Here is a 21,252-nt window from a genome sequence, read left to right as displayed (position 1 = left end):
CCAGACTACTTTCAATGTTGCTACATCAATGACTGGTATCCCAGAAGGTCTTGATGAACATTTGGGAAAACTCTGAGTCGGGGCTCTCCCTCTCTCTCTCAGCAGTCAGTAATAGATTAAAGTTGACAGATGTTTGAGTGCAGGTAGTCTGCTGTCGTGGACAGCGATGGTGCTCAGGGAGAATAGAAAACAGCAGCAACATCTTTAATATAATAATATGTAGGAGGGAGATAGACCAAATGATAGCGGATTTGGAAGTTGGCTAAAGGTGCAGTGAAAAATGTAGGTTTTGAGATTTCTCAAGTCAGCGAGAGAGTGACAAGACAGAGGATTTAGGGAGGGGATTTTAGATGGTGGGACCAAAATGGTTGATCGCTCTGCTACCAAGTGAGGAACCTTGGGAGAAGATTTTATACTGAAGCTCAGTTCAGAGCACTGTGGGAAAGATTTGAACTTCAGTTACGAACAGAAGAAAAATGCTTGACAACAGTTTGTGCTGCAAAAGGTAAAGGAACTGCTTGTGAATCTAATACAAAAGCAAAATACTGTGGATGCTGGAAATCAGGAAAAAAAACAGAAAATGCTGGAAATACTCAGAAGGTCAGCCATCATCTGAGGAGAGAGAAACCGAGTTAACGGTTGGTATGACAGGTCATCGAGCTGAAACGTTAACTCTGTTTCTCTTTCTACAGATACTGTCTGATTGCTGATTATTCCCAGCATTTTCTGTTTTTATTGCTGTGTGAATCTATCCTGACATCCAGCAAAACAGTGTTTGTGAATTTCTGGAGCAAGAGATTCCCGGATGTTCCAGTAACATCGGCCCACGCAAGATTCTCCAATGGGATGGTGTGCTGCCTTAAGTTTAGATGTAGTTTCTCTACAGCCACTTCTATTCTGTTTTCAAATCCATTCCTATTAGCACTACAACCGAGATGTTGTCGGGACCCGTAGCCTTAGCTGTGTCCATTTTTTTCTTGGGGTGTGTAGTGATACAATTCTCTATCCTGCCCCCCCATATTGGATGTTGGGAATATTGGGACTTTTAAAATACCTTAGCATGAGTGTGAGAATACATTTGTAGATGAATTTCTTATTCATTTAAATGCACCTCAATTGTTTCTCCTTGTACAGATAAAGCAGATTTGCTTTTTTAAAATATTTTCAGTTTGGCTTGATTATATCTTTGTTCCTGTTTCCTAGGTTAAGAATGCTATGAATGCAGGTGCTAAAGGAGTCATCTTTTTCTCAGACCCTGCTGATTACTGTGCACCAGGGGTACACCCTTACCCAAATGGCTGGAATCTCCCTGGAAGCGGTGTCCAGCGTGGAAACATATTGAACCTGAATGGAGCTGGAGATCCTCTGACCCCAGGCTTTCCAGCTAATGGTATGTACTATAACAAACAACCGTATCCTTTGTCAGATCTAAGTGAAGCAAATCCTTTTGGTGCAATATTGGGACTGTGCCTTGTTTACTTGGAGCTGATTAATTTATATTAAGTCTAAATTGGTTCCAGTGCATGAAGATCTTCAGGTGCTGGTCAGTATCTCCTGTTCTTGCATTAAGGAACATTGTTCTGGAAAACATTCTTTTTAACGGAAATTGCTACAAAATAATAAAAGGATACACAGTTCAAGTTCAAAATATGTAAACAGGTTTGTAATTTTTTGAGGAATGGATTTGGATTGCTAACTTATTTATTTCTTCCCCTCTCACTCTGCAAAAACTCTGCATTAATGGGAAATGAGTGTTTTAACTGTGGTTGCTGTTAACCTTGGATAGATATTTTCTGCAATGGAGTCTGACTAGTACACAGAGACTGTAAGTTTCTCGGACAGTTTCTTCCAACTGAAATTGATATGAAATGTCACTCAGAAAATACCCATCCTCCAATCATTATTGAGTGTTATCCTGAAAAGGCAGTGGCACTCACACTCCATGAAGTTGGCACAATGTTTTGTATCAGCTTGAAGTTGAGCTTGTAATGGAACTCATTATTTTGTTTAAATGCAGAATTTGATTCTACAATGATCATGGGGTTCAAATCCAGACCATTACAAGATAACCCAAGATAAATACAGATAAGAGGGCCATTCAGTGCATCCTATGTCATCATCCAAAAAAATCCCACAGTCTATCTAACAGTGTCAAAGCTGCACTCCTGCTCCTCCCGGCTCCACAGCAGTGCCGAAGACCATAGCCGGACCCAGCTCAGCTCCCTCCCTTCTGATCACATAAGAACATAAGAACATAAGAAATAGGAACAGAAGTAGGCCATTTGACCCCTCGAGCCTGCTCCGCTATTCAATAAGTTCATGGCTGATCTGATGATGGACTCAGCTCCACTTCCCCGCCCGCTCCCCATAACCCCTTATCCCCTTATCATTTAAGAAACTGTCTATTTCTGTTTTAAATTTATTCAATGTCCTAGCTTCCACAGCTCTCTGAGGCAGCGAATTCCACAGATTTACAACCCTCTGAGAGAAGAAATTTCTCCTCATTTCCATCTTAAATGGGCGGCCCCTTATTCTAAGATTATGCCCTCTAGTTCTAGTCTCCCCCATCAGTGCAAAAACATCCTCTCTGCATCCACTCTGTCAAGCCCCCTCATAATCTTATACGTTTCGATAAGATCACCTCTCATTCTTCTGAATTCCAATGAGTAGAGGCCCAACCTACTCAACCTTTCCTCAAAAGTCAATCCCCTCACCTGCGGAATCAACCTAGTGATCCTTCTCTGAACTGCCTCCAAAGCAAGTATATCCTATCGTAAATATGGAAACCAAAACTGCACGCAGTATTCCAGGTGTGGCCTCACCAATATTCTGTATAGCTGTAGCAAGACTTCCCTGCTTTTATACTCCATCCCCTTTGCAATAAAGGCCAAGATTCCATTGGCCTTCCTGATCACTTGCTGTACCTGCATACTATCCTTTTGTGTTTCATGCACAAGTACCCCCAGGTCCTGCTGTACTGCAGTACTTTGCAATCTTTCTCCATTTAAATAATAACTTGCTCTTGAATTTTTTTCTGCCAAAGTGCATGACCTCACACTTTCCAACATTATACTCCATCTGCCAAATTTCTGCCCACTCACTTAGCCTGTCTATGCCCTTTTGCTTATTTTTTTGTGTCCTCCTCACACATTGCTTTTCCTCCCATCTTTGTATCATCAGCAAACTTGGCAACGTTACACTCAGTCCTTTCTTCCAAGTCTTTAATATAGATTGTAAATAGTTGGGGTCCCAGCACTGATCCTTGCGGCACCCCACTAGTTACAGATTGCCAACCAGAGAATTAACCATTTATTCCAACTCTCTGTTTTCTGTTAGTTAGCCAATTCTCTATCCCTGCTAATATATTACCTCCAACCTCGTGAACTTTTATCTTGTGCAGTAACTTTTTATGTGGCACCTAGTCAAATGCCTTCTGGAAGTCCAAATACACCACATCCACTAATTCCCCTATATCCACCCTGTTCGTTACATCCTCAAAGAATTCCAGCAAATTTGGCAAACATGACGTCCCCTTCATAAATCCATGCTGACTCTGCCTGACCGAATTTTGCTTTTCCAAATGTCCTGCTACTGCTTCTTTAATAATGGACTCCAACATTTTCCCAACCACAGATGTTAGGCTAACTGGTCTACAGTTTCCTGCTTTTTGTCTGCTTCCATTTTTAAATAGGGGTGTTACATTTGCAGTCCCCCCAAAACTTCCAATTGTATCAACCTCCTCTTCTCGCTCGATACCCACCCTCTCCCAGGACCTGCCTGATGGCCAGTGACACAATGGCCCTAAATGGAGATCCTGTTCATCGGAGTGCTGCCCGGGGACTCTGAGCTGGTGTCTGCAGCTCACCGGCCTTATGTTCCATTCCCTGCATCTGGCAGGTTGCTGAAAAACAATTTCTAGGCCAGTATTTCTCCCACACTCAAACAGGCATGGGCAGGAGTAGTCATCTACATTATATAGTATCATGATGTATCATGAACACCCATATTTGCTTGATTCCTGCAACTGCCTCCCAGAACCTCAAGTTGTGTCTTTAACAACTTTTAACTCTCACTATGAAGCCCCAAGTCTGTCAGGACTACTGTTTCCCAACTTAGGAGGCCATCTCTTCGTTCTTAGTTACTAGTTTCAGATATGTGTTGAATTTGCCCACATTCTCACTAATAACAAAAGTAGCCTTGAAATTTAGATTTTTCTCCTCAAAGAAATGAACACTAGAAGATTACCTTGCATTTCAAATAGTTAGGTTCTGGAGTACGTTTCAAACCCAATTTCTCTGCTTGGCCTGAATCTCTTCCAAGTACAACATGAACCTCTGCAGCTTCTATTTAACTCTTTTGCATGAGAACCTGCAGAAATTATCCAGTTACATGAGAGCAACTCTCTGATCTCTTAAATATAATGTGTAGTGATTAAAAATAGTTAAAGATCGAATTATTTCATGGAAAAATCATAGTTTATAGGTGGCAAATCAGTCAAATTTATCTGTGGATAAACATTAGACATTCTTGTTTGAAATAACAGCATTGGAGTTAAATCTTTCAGCAGTAAAAATGTTAAAGTGCTTTTCTCCCTATAGAAACGTTTGGTGGCAAGACTAATATAGGCAAGTATCACCTAATATAATGGGCTGGATTTTCAGCTCATTTGCATCTCGGTTAGCGCCCAGCAGGGCGTTAAATGCTGTAAATGGGCGTAATGCCAGACGTCCAGAATTTAGTCCCAGGTCGGTAGGTTTGGCTAATTGTTAGTTCTGGTGCAAAAACGTAACCACTTTCAGCCCTAACTTTCTGCCATAACTCCTCATTTAACACCTGCCCCAGGAAACGCCTAAAAAAAACAGGTAGTCCCAGGGTGCAGCAGGCAATATTGGCGGGTTATTTAAATGCAGGCTGGAGGATCTTATATCGCAGCTGTCAGTGACTGCTACAGTTGCGTGCAGCACGCTGCGTGAGGCTCCGAGTTGGAAAATGGCACTTTTATGTGCCATGCCAGTTTGCTAAGGTCAGTGAGAGATTTCAATGGGCAATATTAGTTCGCCAGCGTATCATGCTGGTTGCTATTGGCAGGCGGCTTCAAGCTGGAAGAAGAATTCTCGGCCATGTCGGGCCACGGATTCGAAGAGGTCGCAAACCTGTGGGGGGGGGGGGGGGGGGTTGGGGGGAGGCCTTACCCCCACGGGTTTACAGGGACCTTCGCTTATACCTTCACTTCTCTGAGGCACAGTGCGTTAGAAGGCTGCGTTTCTGAAAAGAACTTCTATCAGAGATATGCCAGCTCCTACAGGCAGACCTACAGCCTACCAGCACCAACAGGGCTGTGCTGTCCGTCGAGGTGAAGGTAACTGCGGCGATGGCCTACACTGCCTCCGGCTCCTTCAAGGCAGCAGCAGGGGACATATGCAGCATCTCTCAGCACGCTGCACATAGCTGCATTCACCAGGTTACATGCAGAATGGATTTAATAAAGTTCCCAATGAGCAGGAACAGCCAAGAATTGTAGGTTTTCTGAGGTTTCAAGGTGCCATTGACTGTCCACACATCGCCTTGTGAACACCATTACACAACACAGAGGTGTTCAGAAAGCGAAAGGGATACCACTACCTAGACGTACAGCTGGTCTCCGACCACACACAGCGTTTCCTCAGAGTGAATACCCACTATCCAGGGAGTGCACATAATGTTTTCATCTTGTGTGAGAGCAGTGTCTCACGAATGTTTCAGCAACAAAAACAAGGGCAAGGCTGGCTGATATGTCACAAAGGTTACGGCCTAGCCACCTGGCGCATGACCCTCCTCCGGAACCCCGCCACAGAAAACTATAGACCAGTTAGCCTAACATCTGTGGTTGGGAAGATGTTGGAGTCTATTATTAAAGAAGCAGTAGCAGGATATTTAGAAAAACAAAATTCGGTCAGGCAGAGTCAGCATGGATTTATGAAGGGGACGTCATGTTTGCCAAATTTGCTGGAATTCTTTGAGGATGTAACGAACAGGGTGGATAAAGGGGAACCAGTGGATGTAGTGTATGTGGACTTCCAGAAGGCATTTGACTAGGTGCCACATAAAAGGTTCCTGTACAAGATAAATGATCACAGAGTTAGGGGTAATATATTAGCATGGATAGAGGATTGGCTAACGAACAGAAAACAGAGAGTCAGTTCATTCTCGGGTTGGCAATCAGTAACCAGTGGGGTGCCATAGGGATCAGTGTTGGGACCCCAACTATTTACAATCTATATTAATGACTTGGGGGAAGGGACTGAGTGTAACGTAGCCAAGTTTGCCAACGATACAAAGATGGGAGGAAAAGCAATGTGTGAGGAGGACACAAAAAAATCAGTAAAAGAACAAAGACAGGCTAAGTGAGTAGGCAAAAATTTGGCAGATGGAGTATAATGTTGGAAAGTGTGAGGTCATGCACTTTGGCAGAAAAACATTCAAGAGCAAGTTATTATTTAAATTGACTCACAACTCTGTGCCACCATGATGGCACATCTCCACTGAATTCTGCAATGAGACACAAGACACCAATGGCAAAAGTCAAAAAACATTTTTATAAAGATTAATAATAAACAATGCCCCCACCCCACAACCCCAAACGATACAATAAAGAAATAAAACCTAACTAAACACAAAACAGCTTCCTGCAGCAAGTCAATCCAAAAGAAGTAATTTGTTCACATACAACTATTTATACTATTACTCATTCAACAGAAATGCATCAGCACAATCTAGTGCCTCCCCTTAATGGCTCTTAGCCGCACTTTGCCGCCCTCCCTTCCCTTTAGCCCCTCCCACGCCTGCTGCTTCTCCTCAATGAGGCCTCAGTGTCTACAGCAAGGCTGCTAGAGGGCTGCTGTGTTGGGGGTGGGGAGGGGTGTTGCGGGGTGGGGTGGGGTGGGTGGGGGTGTGGGGTGATGGTGGTGGGGGCAGGTCGGGGGGGGGGAGTGTGGGGTGCGGGAGCAGAAGGTGTCTGAGGATGCCCAGGTACTGCTCTTGGCTGGAAGGCCCGGCTGTGGCCTGCTGCACCTCATCATCGGCGGAACCGTCACTGGTGGCTGGAGTGTGAACCGTGTATGGGAGCGGGAATGCTGTCCTCCTGAGGAAGGACAGCATATTCCATTTCCTGGGAGCTCCTCATTGCGGGGGGGGATGACAGCAGAGGCGGTGGTTGCACGGGTACAGGAGTGGTGCATGCTGAGGGGCCAACATTCTCTGATGCAGAAGCAGGATCTTGGTCCATGCTCTCATCTGTCGTTCACACTGGTGGTGCGGATCCTAGGGGTGGAGTGCCACGCTCTGGGACCACTGGGAGGCCTATGCCAGCAGTGTTCCTGGCTATTGCCTCCAGGGCTTCCGCCATCCATGGAATGTACTCAGTCATGGTGGCCAGCTGTTGGGATATGCCCCCCCAATGCTTCAATGAGCTGGTCATCAATGTCTATAGTCCTCCTGGACAAGTGTACCATCGCTCTGCTCTCATGTGGCGCTCGTGGACCAGTCAAAGGCGTTACCTATTTTCAGGCGCTATCTTCAACGCCCCGCCGCGAAATCGCAAAAGCCTAAAATCCACCCCATATAGTTTCAAGAGCCAATAGAATTGTGTGGATTGCCATGCATGTGTGTTGTTATTCCAAGGTACAGTTGCCAGGGAATAAGTTCAGGAAACGAACAAGACAAACAACAACAACAACTTGTATTTAAAAAACACCTTTAACCTAGTAAAACGTCCCAAGGCGCTTCACAGGAGTGTATTAAGACAAAACAAATCAATTTGACACCGAGCCACATATGAAGAAATGATGGCAGATGATCAAAAGCTTGGTCAAAGAGGTAGATTTTTAAGAGGAAAGAGAGGTAGAGAGGTTTAGGCAGGGAGTTCCCAGGCAACTGAAGGCACGGCCACCAATGGTTTGGCAGTTATAATTGGATGCTCAAGGGGACAAAATTTGAGGAGTGCAGATGTCTCTGGTGGCAAGGGCGGTGGGGGGGGGGGCGGTTGTGAGGCTGAAGGAGATTACAGAGATAGTGAGGGGCAAGGCCATGGAGGGAGTTGTAAACCGGGATGAGAATTTTGAAATCAAGGCATTGTTTAACTGAGAGCTAATGTAGGTCAGCGAGTACAGGGGTGATGGGTGAGCGGGACTTGGTGTGAGTTAGGACATGGGCAGTCGAATTTTGGATGACCTCAAAGTTTATGTAGGGTAGAATGTGGGAGGCCAGCCAGGAGTGCGTTGGAGTAGTCGAGTCTAGAGATAACATGGGCATGGATGAGGGTTTCAGCACCAGATGAGCTGAGGCAATGGCGGAGACGGGAAGTGTTACGGAGGTGGAAATAGACCGTTTTAGTTATGCCGCGGATATGTTGCCGGAAGCTCATTTCAGGGTCAAATATGACACCAAGGGTTGTGAACTGTCTGGTTCAGCCTCAGACAGATGCCAGGGAGAAGGATGGAGTCGGTTGCCAGGGAACACAATTTGTGGCAGTAACCAAAGACAATGGCTTCGGTCTTCCCAATATTTAATTGGAGAAAACTTCTCCTCATCCAGTACTGGATGTCGGACAAGCAGTCTGACAATTTAGAGATGTTGGGTCCAAGTTTCCGATGCTGGAGAAAATGGCGCACCTCCGAGATTTACATAACCTGTCTGGGATAAAAAGCACGCTGAAATCCTACCGAGGAACTCTCCAGTCGTCCTGGAGCATGGCGTGGCACAGCGGAGTAAGTCAATCCCAGCCAGCAGGGGGGCAGGGCTAAGGCCCTGCGTGTTTTTCACAGTCGGCACCCTTTCGCGTGCGCGTTACAGCGTGCGCGCATGTGCAATGGCTCAGCAGGGTGTTTTTCCATGGGAGTGTTTTTCTTTTGAAAATGATGGCTACTCCTTTTGTGGAAGCATCCTTTCACTGGTGAATATATTTTCACTGGTTTCTGTGCATACAGTGTAGTATTGAGTTCTAGTAATCAGTTTTGCAGTATTGTTTTTCGCCCAGTCTGTCTTTGAATGGTCTGGGGACTGGGGAGGTGATCGGTGGGGGGAAAAGCATGGGAAGGGATGGAGGAGCGTGGGTTGGGGGGCACTCGAAATGATCGGAGGGTCGGAGGAGAGAGCAGGGGTGCCTATACCAATTGGGGGGGCAGAGGAGCGAGGGTCCGGGGTTACTGCATATTACAGTAATCATTTGTTCAGCCTCCATCCAGCCCCCCCCCCCCCACGTTTAGCCTCCATTCAGCCTCCCCCCCCTTCCTGTTCACAGCCCCTCCCTCCACCCCCGCCCCCCCCACCCCCTCTCCCCCCTCCCCACCCCTCACTGTCAGAAACAGAAACAGAGAGAGAGACAATGACAGAGACACTGAGAGAGGCTGACAGAAACACCTTCCCTTCACGTAAAGGTAGGACTTCTATTTTTTATTTTTTATTGATTGGTTGCTTATTACTTTGGTCTTGGTGCTTTAGGTGCAGGGTTCCTTCTATTTTTTATTAATTAATTACTTATTACTTTTTGTGCTTCATTTAGTGCTTGGTGCTTTAAATGCACTTTGCTTCTTTAATGTTGTTGTGAAGGTGTTTAGTGCTTTGGAAAACCCTCTAACTTCTCTTCTCCGCCCCCCTGCCCCCCCCCCTCCCCCCTGTTGTGATGTTGATGTGTCTTTTGTGTTTAATGCTTCCCACCTCCCGTCTCTGGCTGTGCCTGAACTAAACTTAACTCTCGGTAAGGTTTTTCAGAACTTACAAAAGTGGACACTTACTCCATTTTAAGTTAGTTTGGAGTAAGTTTTCACTGCCGAAACTTGCAAAACAGGCCTAATTGGCTGGACACACCCGCTTTTGAAAAAAAATACCTGAACTAAAACGAACTTAAACTAACTCACTAGAACTGGAGCAAACTAAGTGCCGAGAATTGCGATTTCTAAGATACTCCAAACTAAACTAGTTGCTCCAAGAAAATTGGAGCAACTCCACCCGAAACTTAGGCCCGTTGGAGGGGTCGAGAGATGTGGTGGCCAGGTAGAGCTGGGTGTTGTCAGCGTACATGTGGAACCAGATGCTGTGTTTTTGAATGATGTAAACCTGTGGGAGTAAGGCCTTTCCTCGTCCGTGGACCGACATAGCCAACAGCCCTTCAATTTTGACACCGCCTAACAAGAGCATGGTGTAGGAGATGCTGGCAAACTAGTAATGCCCCCATTAAATTATTTCACTGAAGTTGTAAGGACCTTGTAATGGCAGATAAATCTGTCGCTTTTATGACAGAGGTTCACTCAACGTGCTGTGTAGAAATGTTGCACTCAATGTGACCTCCGATTTAGGACCTCCTCCCTCACTTTAAATATGCTGCAATAATGCCTATTTAACTGTATGACCGCCTGGCATTTGTATGGTCTCCCTAGACACAGCCACCAATTCCAGGTCCACGTCTGCCTGTCTCTCAGCGGGACTCCTGGGCCGACTTACTCTCCTGGGGAAGCTGGTCTCCGAGCTTCCCCTCCCGCTGATCGTTGCTGTAGGCCACTGGGACCAGGAACATCAGAATCCTTAAACCCTTCAAAATTAGGCTCATCCACCGATGTGGTGTCCCCACTCGGTGGCACTGATGGCGTCTTCCGCTCAGTGAGCACACTCTCGTCCGATCCCTTGTCATCTCCCCCGTTGCCCGATGTTGATGGTTCAGGGGCAGGCTGCTGCACTTGTGGCTGATCATCTGTAAGCACAAAGCAACAGACATGTGGTTAGGAGTGGGGGAGGGGGCAGGGTAATAAGAGGAAAGTGGCATTGGACATCTATATGTAAAGGGGGTAGGCCATTTGATATCAGGGGTCAAGGAACTCACATCAATCGCAAAGGCCATTCATACTGTCACTACCCATTGGGGGCTCTGCCTCCCCGCCAGCCACCACGCGAACTGGGGTGCCCATGAGGGCCGACACTCACTTCTCCATCTCAGTGAGGTCCTGAAGATCCGTCTGTCAACCTCCGGTATGCTGCTGTTCCTGGCGATTGTATGCCAATTTTGCCTACAATAAAAACAAGAAGGTGTGAGTGAGTGTGCAGCTCATCATGTGGCACATGTGTCTTCCATAGTAGAGTAGCTGCTACTGTCTGGAAGTGTAAAGATGTGCATTGTAATCTGCGTGGCTGCACACAGAGCATGTGGGAAGGCTGGGTGGAGGTGAGAGCCACCTAGGATTGCGGCTTGGTGACATGTGTCAAACGCATATCAGGAGTCAAATAGTAGTGCGAGGAGGGGTGAGCATGAATAGGAGATAAGAGGGTCCGCACCTACTGAATGCATCGGGCATGGTTGGCGAAGTGAGCCTCCAGCTTTCAGGTGGCTTCACCAACCCACACCATGGCCTGCAACGCATACAGAAGGGGCAACTTCTTCAAAGACTTTACATTGTGTGAGACAGTGATCGTGCAACCATGGCAGGGGTCCATTAATATAAAGGGTACTCACCCTGATGACCCTCGTGATGTCGTTAAACTTCTTGCGACATTGGGTCGCAGTTTGAGGCACTGTGTCTGTCGCAGACACCTCCTGTTCAATCTTCCTCCAAATCCTCCTAAACACTCTTGGCTAGAGCCTCCTTCCTCCAGCAAGATGCAAGGCAGGCCACCTCCTCTCCATGGCCTGTATAAGTGCCTCAGCGGCCATAGCTAAGAAGTGGCGTGCTCTCTGGTGTCCTGCCTGCTCCTCCATTTCCCCGCTCTGCTCAAAGTGCACGGGTGGAACTGCGCATGTGCAAACTTATAGTGCTGCATCCTAACCATTCGACTGGGCTTGGGAATGATAGCAGGCCTCTGCACATGCACAAGTAAAGTTGCATTTTTTGCGCAATGGTTTTTGGTTGGGGCGGTCGAGCACAGGTGTGTTGGGGTTTGGGCAAATTTCCCGGATGGAAGCACAAACTTTTATAGGACGCAAAATTTACCGCCCCGCTGCCATTAGCGCCCTAAGAAGCCTCCAACTGAAATTCCAGCAAGTAAGTGATGCTAAACCTTTATAAATCACTGCTTAAGTCTCAGTTAAAGTATTATGTCCAATTCTGGGTAACACACTTTAGGAAGGCTGTCAAAGCCAAGGAGAGGGTGCAAAGGAAATGTACAAGAATGGTACCAAGAATGAGGGACTTCAGTTATGTAGAGAGACTAGAGTGCTTGTCCACAGATCCCTGAAAGTAGCAAGCCAGGTGGATAAGGTGGTTAAGAAGGCATACGGAATGCTTGACTTTATTGGCCGAGGGAGGTTATGCTTAAATTGTATAATACACTGGTTAGGCCACAGCTGGAATACTGCGTGCAGTTCTGGTCACCGTATTATAGGAAGGATATGATTGCACAGGAGAGGGTGCAGAGGAGATTTATGAGGATGCTGCCTGGAATGGAGAATCTTAGCTATGAGGACAGATTGAATAGGCTGGGTTTGTTCTCCTTGTAACAGAGGAGGCTGAGGGGAGACCTCATTTAGGTGTATCAAATTTTGACGCAGGGGGTTGTGGGGGTCTGGAACTCACTGCCTGGAAAGGTGAGGCAGAAATCCTCACCACATTGAAAAGGTACTTGGATAGGCACTTGAAGTGCCGTGACCTACAGGGTTACAGACCAAGACCTGGTAAGTGGGATTAGACTGGATAACCTCTTGTTGGCTGGGGCAGATACGATGGTAAGTACTTTAGGGAATCTAATATGGCTAGAAGATCTGGACTAGTTTCGATCTCCTGGATGGGTCAGAGAGGAATTTTCCCAGATTTTTATCCCCTATTGGCCTGGGCTTTTATCTGTTTTTTTTTGCCTCCCAGGAGATCGCATGGCTCCGAGTGGGGCGGAGTGTAAAGTGTTGCGATACATGGGGTACCGCAGTTGTGTGGGGCGGACTGGTTGGAGATTGGAACAGAAATATGGGGCATTAATTGTGGTATGGTGGTAGAACTAATCACTGTTTGTTAACATTGAATTTGTGTTGTATGCAGTCCTTAGCAAATAGTCCAGACTGTAATTCTGAATATGTATTTGAGAATTGGTTAAACTCATCTCCTAATCTTTTTATTGGCTTACTTTAAAGTGCAACTTAAGATAAGAATGAAAATGTAAAGATGATACATTTCAACCTATTTAACTCACCCTGTCAGTTAGGTCTTTGTTTTGGACCCATCTAGACCAAAGGTTTTTAAAAAACTGTTGTGTATGCAATAACTCAATAGACTGAATACTGTAAACTCCAAACAGGTACAAACCTGACTCTACTTTTTAGGGCCCAAAGTGATTACATTACAAGATGGCTGGCCTTTTATACCTGGGCCACACACACGTGCGCACATCCCGACGACCTCCGACAATGTCGCCATCTGGTGGCTAGTAAACCCAAGCATACATACATGACAATATCTCCCTTTAAGATATTAGTAATGGTCTTTTTCAAATTGAGACGGTCCGGGGCTTTCCGCTCCCGAGTTGAACGTCTCAGTTCAACTCCAGCCTTGGGCGAGCGTTCTGAGTCTGTTATGACTGGGGGCTGGGTAGCCGATCTGATGGGAGTGGCAATGACCACGTCAGGGATTGAAAGTCCAGATTCATTGATGACAGCGGAGTCCTCTGATGACTGAGAGTTGGTTGGTTGGTCACTGATTGTGTCTTCCTCAGACTGTTCCGGTTCATCCGTGTGCCACAACTTTATCTGATCGATATGTTTCATGCATGCCTGTCCATTCTTGAGCTTGACGATAAACACTCTGTTACCTTCCTTGGCTCTAACAGTACCGGCGATCCATTTGGGATCTTGACCATAATTCAGTACATACACAGGATCATTGATAGAAATGTTTCATGATACAGCAGCGCGATCATAATACCCTTCTGATTTTGACGTCTGTATTCGACATGATTATTCAAGTCAGGGTGGACAAGAGAGAGCCTGGCCTTGAGGCCTCTCTTCATCAATAGTTCAGCAGGGGAGACTCCGGTAAGCGTATGGGGTCTTGTCCTGTAACTAAGCAATATGCGTGACAAGCGAGTTTGCAGTGAACCTTGAGTTACACGTTTCATACTCTGCTTGATGGTTTGGACTGCACGCTCTGCTTGTCCATTGGATGCGGGTTTGAATGGTGCTGACCTCATATGTTTGATACCATTGAGTTTCATGAACTCTTGAAGCTCCATACTGGTGAAGCAAGATCCATTGTCGCTTACAACGATGTCAGGCAGACCATGAGTGGCAAACATGACACGAAGGCTCTCAATGGTAGCTGTGGATGTGCTGAATGACATGACTGTACACGCCATCCACTTGGAATAAGCATCCACCACAACTAAGAACATCTTTCCCAGGAAGGAACCTGCAAAGTCGATGTGGATCCTGGACCATGGTTTAGATGGCCACGACCACAGACTCAGCGGCGATTCCGCTGGTGCTTTGCTAAGCTGCATGCAAGTGTTACACTGATGTACACATGACAGATCAGAATCAATTCCAGGCCACCATACATGAGACCTGGCAATGCCTTTCATCATGACAATACCGGGATGCGTGCTATGTAGATCATGCACAAATTTCTCTCTGCCTTTCTTGGGCATAACAACACGATTACCCCACAGTATACAATCTGATTGAATGGATAGTTCGTCTTTGCGACGGATATAAGGTTTGGTCTCCTCACACATTGGCTTGTGTATGGCAGACCAATCACCACTAAGGATACAACGTTTCACAACCGATAATATTGGTTGGTCCATGTCTTAACTTGTTGGGCCGTGAGAAGGGTTCCTTCACTTTCAAAAGCATCCATGACTAACAATAGGTCTGCCGGTTGTGGCGTTTCCACCTCTGGTGTGGGCAACGGCAGACAGCTCAATGCATCGGCATAATTCTCAGTGCCAGGTCTATGGTTAATGACATAATCATAGGCAGTGCCCACCTCTAGATGCGGGATGATGCATTAGTATTGATACCTTTGTTTTCCGAAAACAATGAAATGAGTGGCTTCGGTTCAAACCGAAGACCAAACAATTACTGATGCATCTTTTAACCCTATACACACAGGCTAATGCTTCTTTCTCTATCATGCTGGATGTTCTTTCCACCTTTGACAAACTTTTTGAAGCATATGCAACAGGTTGTAAGTTCCCCGACTTATTAGCTTGTTGGAGCACGCAACCAACTCCATATGACAAAGCATCACAGGCCAATACTAGACGCTTACACAATCATAATGTACCAGCAGCTTGTTAGAGCAAAGCAGATTAGTAGCTTTCTCAAAAGCTCTACCTTGAAATGCACTCCAAATCCAGTTGTCGCCTTTTCTTAGCAGCATGTGCAGTGGCTCTAATAAGGTGCTCAATCTAGGTAAGAAATTACCGAAGTAGTTGAGTAGGCCAAGGAACGAACGCAGCTCCGTCACATTCTGAGGCTTGGGTGCATTTTTGATAGCCTTGGTTTTCGAGTCTGTAGGCCTGATACCGTCAGCAGCAATTTTCCTCCCCAGGAATTCGAATTCCGATGCCACGAAGACACACTTTGAGCATTTCAGTCTGAGTCCCATTTTGTCCAGACTATGTAGAACCTCTTCCAGGTTGTTCAGATGTTCAGCGGAGTCAAGACCCATGACCAGTCTGTCATCTTGGAACATGACGGTTCTAGGGATAGACTTCAGTAGACTCTCCATGCTCCTCTGAAATATGGCTGCAGCTGAGTGACTTCCAAAAGGCCACCTGTTGTAGATAAACAGTCCTTTATGAGTGTTGATGCACACAAGTTTCTTCGATGTGTCGACCAGCTCCTGTGTCATGTAGACCAATGTCAGATCCAGTTTTGTGAACGACTTCCCCCCGGCTAGCATTGCAAATAGGTCATCAGCCTTCGGTAACATGTATTGATCTTATTTCGAAACTCGGTTGATCGTAACCTTGTAGTCTCCACAAATCCTGACAGTGCCATCACTTTTCAACATGGAAACAATGGGGCTGGCCCATTCACTAAATTTGACCGGTGATATGATCCCTTCATGCTGGAGTCTGTCCAGTTTGATTTCTACCTTCTGCCTCATCATCTACGGAACTGCCCGAGCTTTATGATGGACTGTTCTTGCATCTGGGTCCACGTGGATCCGTACTTTGGCTCCCGTGAAATTGCCGTTGCCTGGTTCAAACAGTGAGGGGAACTTGCTCAGCACTTGAGCACATGGAGTATCCTCCTCCGACGACAACACTTTTATCTCGTTCCAGTTCCATTTGATTTTTTCTGACCAGTTCCTGCCGAACAGCGTTGGACCATTGCCTGGAACAATCCATAATGGTAAATCATGAGCCGGCCATCATACGGCACCTTGATTACTGCACTGCCAATTACCGTTATGAGTTCTTTAGTGTACGTGCACAACTTGGCATTGACTGGACTCAGCTTCGGCCTCCCACCCTTAGTATCCCACAGCCTGTCGAATGACCTCTGGCTAATTATTGATTGACTCGCACCAGTGTCCAATTCCATCAACACCGCCACACCATTAAGTTTTACATTAATCATTTTTGGTTGGCCCTTTGTTAGGAAGGAATACAGTCCATACACTTCCTCCTCTGGTATCTCTGATTGCATATCCGGATCCGCGCTAGACTAGTCATCATCCTCCATGTGGTGTGTCGCAGCACGCTTGCTCAGTTGCGAACACATGCACTGGAGATGCCCCACTCTCGAACAGCCTTTACAAATATACTGTTTAAACCGACACTGATGATGCCGATGATTTCCTCCACAACGCCAACACGGTGATTTCGGACTTTGAGCAGCCACAGGTTTCGCGTAGGCAGTCGGCTAGGCCCTGCCATATGCAGCTCTGCCAAACGACGATACTATCTTGTTTACAGTACTTGCCGAGTTCCAATTTTTCAATGATATCTGCTTTAAGCTTTTGTCCGTCATCATGCATGATTGGGCAATCGTGATGGCCTTGCTCAAATCCAGCGTATCCACCGCCAGTAGCTTATGTAGGATCACCTCATGGTTGATGCCGATTACAAAGAAGTCCCGCAGCATGTCTGCCAACGCAGTTTCGAACTTACACAGTCCAGCTAGACGTCTTAAGTCGGCAACGAATTCTGATACATCCTGGCCCTCAGAACGAACGTGCGTATAGAATCGATATCTTGAGATGATGATGCCTTCATCTGGTTTGAGATGGTCACGTACCAGAGCACACAATGTTTCATAGTCCTTGTCCGTTGGACATAAGGGCGAGAGGAGATTCTTTGAGTCCATAGATTTTCGGACCGCAAACCGTGAGGAGGACCGCCCGGCGCCGAACTACGTCTGCCTCTTTCTCCATTTTGTTGGTCACGAAATACTGGTCCAGGTGAGCTACACGAATCACTCCAGAATTCCAATTGTGCTCATTTTTGCAGGCAATGGTTCTTGTTACCTCGTTGCGAAATGTTGTGTATGCAATAACTCAATAGACTGAATACTGTAAACTCCGAACAGGTACAAACCTGGCTCTACTTTATTTGGGCCCAAAGTGATTACATTACAAAATGGCTGGCCTTTTATACTTGGGCCGCACACACGTGTGCACAGCCCAATGACCTCTGACAGTGGCGCTGCCTGGTGGCTGGTAAATCCAAGCATACATACATGACAAAAACAAAATCTTCTTTTGAAAATTTTCAAGATCCTTATATACTTGCAGATAGCTATGTGTGCAGAGTGGTAATTATATGATTGATTTGAAATGTGTTACTGAGATTTTTGAGTGAATGATGTAGATGTTTAAGTAATAATCACAGTCTGAGGTATCTTGTTCAGCATTACAATACATTACAAGTAAAATTCTGTTCCTAGGAATATTTATAGCATAAAATTGCCCAAATTTAGCTCAATGTTGATCAAATGTGTTGCAAAGGAACAGTTTTTGCAATGTACTTCATTTTCTATTCTATTTAGAATATGCATTTAGATTGGATGAAGGTATTGGTCTTCCAAATATTCCTGTTCATCCAATTGGCTATCACGATGCAGAAGAGATGCTGCGGTAAGTTGTCTGAAAATGTTTATTGCTTTTGTTTAAACTGAATTCAAATTATCAAACCATCATGTTAGGATTTGAACTTGCACTCTCTCGATTACTAGTCCAGTTACATAACCAGTACACTCCCGTACACATTTCTATTCAGAAATGGCTTAGCTCTATTTTCCTATTTAAAAAAAACACAATGCATTTAATTCTTGAAAACTACTTGTACAATTTAGCTCTGCATTTTACTACACAATTTTAAATGCACTTGTAGATATTGTACTGGTTACACTTTAAGTACTGCAAAGGATACAATAGGAATACTCCTTTATTCTGTAGCTTTTCCTAATTTTGCTATATTCAGTTTTAGAATGTATAAATTTTTATTCTGCAAACACACAAGAGAAAAGATTCATGTAAATTTGATAGTATGTTAACCAACACAAACTTGCTGTGTGCAAGTTGGCTGCTGCATTTCTCTACATTACACAGTAACTGTGCTTCAAATATAATTGGCTGTGAAATGCTTTGGGATGTCCTGAGGTCATGAAAGATATATAAATGCAAGTTCTTTATTTTCATATTTTAGTGAATTGAGAAATAACCTTGATTATAAAATCATACAAATTAACATTCTGCTATTCATGGATGAAATATAGTAGATGAAATAAGATTGGCTGAATGGCCTTCATTATCTGTAGGTATCTTGTTGATATCACCCACTGAACATTGCACCCTTTCTGGCCTGGAACTGGCAGGGAAAAACATAATGGAGCAATGGGGGCCTTAAAAGAGGAGATGGTTCAGTTACACTCTAGGTACATTCCCACAAAGGGGAAAAGGATGGTAACCAAAGCCAGAGCTCCCTGGATGACGAAGGAGTCAGAGAGTAGGATGAAGCAGAATAAGGGACCATATGACCGATGTCAACTTGATAATACAAGGGAGAATCAGGCTGAATATAATATAAAAAGTACAGAGGAGAAGTGAAAAAGGAAATAGGGACAAAGAGACAATACGCAAATAGATTGGCAGCTAATATAAAAGCAAATCCAAGGGTCTTTTATATGCATATCAACTTCCATCTCAATTCATCATGCTCTCTCTCCTCTGAGTTCACTAGCCTCCTATCCTCCCTTAATCTCTCCCTCCATGTAAACTCCATAACCCATACTCACGGCCAGCCCTTCAATCTTGCCATCTCTCGTGGCCTCACTACTCCCATCATGTCAATCGAAGATAAGGCCATCCCTGACCACTTCCTCGTATCGCTCTCTACCCACATCCCCCTTCTACCACCCGCCACCCCCCAACCCTACTTCCTTCTGTGTCCGCCCCTGGAAAAATCTCTCTACCAACTCTCTTAAAACTGCACTTATCAACTCCCAACTGTCCAGCTTTTGGCCCAACATTCACCGTGACTTTCGTGTAGCTATCGATCTGCTCAATCACACCCCCACCACCATCTTTGATGCCCTAGTCCCAGTTAAAACAATTATTCTCTCTCATCCTGCTTGTTCCACGGGTTCAGCCCTCATCGCTCCCTTAAGTCCAAGGGATGCAGAATTGAATGGATATGGCGGACAACTGATTTAGCCATTCACTGCCAGATCTAGCTGGGCCACATAAAGCATTATTGGGTCCTGCTCTCGTCTGCCAAAATTGCTCACTATTACAGAATCAATCTGGAATGTAAAGATAAACCCTGGCTTCTATTCTCCACTGCTAACCATCTTTTTTAAACTCCTCTCCCCAGTCTCCACCCTCACCTCCAACAATAAGTGTGAGGAGCACATGGACAACTTTGTCTCTAAGATTGAGACCATCCGCTCGGCCACCTCTGCTTCTTCCCTTCTTTCCCCTAGCCCACTTGTCTAAACTTTCTCTCAGGAAGCCCCCTGCCCTAGCCTTGACCTCACCTCTTCCTCCAGTTTCTCTCTGATCTACCCTCATGACCTTTCCCAGCTCATCCTGTCCATGAAACCCACTTCCTGCTCCCTTGACCCTATTCCCACCAAACTTCTGAACCCGCAATCTCCTTTTCTGGCTACCATGTTTGCTGACATTGTTAACGGTTCTCTCTCCTCAGGTACTGTCCCACCTCTTCCTCAAATGTGCCGTCATCACCCCTCTCAAAAAACCAAACCTCAAACCATCCGTCCTTGCAAACTACTGCCCCATCTCCAACTTCCCTTTCCGCTCCAAAGTCCTTGAACGTGTTATCGCCTCTCAAATCTGAGCCCATCTTTCCCACAATTCCATGTCAGAATCCCTCCAATCCAGTTTCTGCGCTGCCACTGTACCAAAATGGCTCTCATTAAAGTCACAAATGACATCCTTTGTGAATGTGACAAAGGCAAACTATATCCCTCCTCGTCCTTCTTGACTTGCCTGCAGCCTTTGACACGGTTGACCATTCTATCCTTCTCCAATCTCCACCGTCGTCCAGTTGGGTGGGACTGCACTTGCCTAGTTCCATTCTTATCTATATAACTGTAGCCAGAGATTCACCTGCAACAGCTTCTCTTCCCATCCCCGCATCGTTACCTCCTGGTGTCCCCCAAGGATCTATCCTTGGCCCCCTCCGAATTCTCATCTACATGTTGCTCCTTGGTGACATCATCCGAAAACACAGTGTCAGTTTCCACATGTACGCTGGTGACACCCAGCTCTACCCCCCCTACCACTTCTCTCGACTCCTCCACATCTCTAAATTGTCAGATTGCTTGTGTGACATCCCATTCTGGATGAGCTGAAATTTTCTCCAATTGAATATTGGGCAGACCGAAGCCATTGTTTTCGGTCTTCGCTACGAACTCTGTTCTCTAACTAGTGATTCTATCCCTCTCCCCAACCCCTATCTGAGGCTGAACCAGACTGTTAGCAACCTTGCTGTTATATTTGACCCTGAAATGAGCTTTCGACCACATATCCGCAGCATAACTAAGACTTTCTATTTCCACCTCCGTAACATCTTCCATCTCCGCCCTTGCCTCAGCTCATTTGCTGCTGAAACTCTCATCCATGCCTTGCGAGGGGAGGGTTCAGGTAAGTGGAAATGTAATAAGTCAAAGAGCAAGGAGAAGGCAATAGAGCAGGGTAACACTGGGGGAAATGATAACCAGAGTGTGACAGGAAGGGATAGAATGTATAAACATAAGAGTGTATCTGAAAGTAGAGTCAAAGCAGGGAAAAATGGTAAAAAAACAAAATTAAAAGCTCTTTATCTGAATGC

The 21,252-nt window shown here is 45.6% G+C and overlaps 1 protein-coding gene across 1 annotated transcript in view; it reads left to right on the top strand.

The window, feature by feature from the left end:
- Positions 1–21,252, top strand: part of naalad2 (N-acetylated alpha-linked acidic dipeptidase 2) — a 316,092-nt gene that overhangs the window by 206,618 nt on the left and 88,222 nt on the right. Inside the window, exons 6-7 of the mRNA XM_070891469.1 lie at positions 1,204–1,390; positions 17,948–18,035. Of these exons, the coding sequence (XP_070747570.1) occupies positions 1,204–1,390; positions 17,948–18,035 (275 nt within the window). The remainder of the gene's footprint in view (positions 1–1,203; positions 1,391–17,947; positions 18,036–21,252) is intronic.

The sequence above is a fragment of the Pristiophorus japonicus genome, chromosome 10 (assembly GCF_044704955.1).
Source record: "Pristiophorus japonicus isolate sPriJap1 chromosome 10, sPriJap1.hap1, whole genome shotgun sequence".
NCBI classification, from domain to species: domain Eukaryota; kingdom Metazoa; phylum Chordata; class Chondrichthyes; family Pristiophoridae; genus Pristiophorus; species Pristiophorus japonicus.
This window is presented reverse-complemented; position numbering and strand designations above follow the sequence as displayed.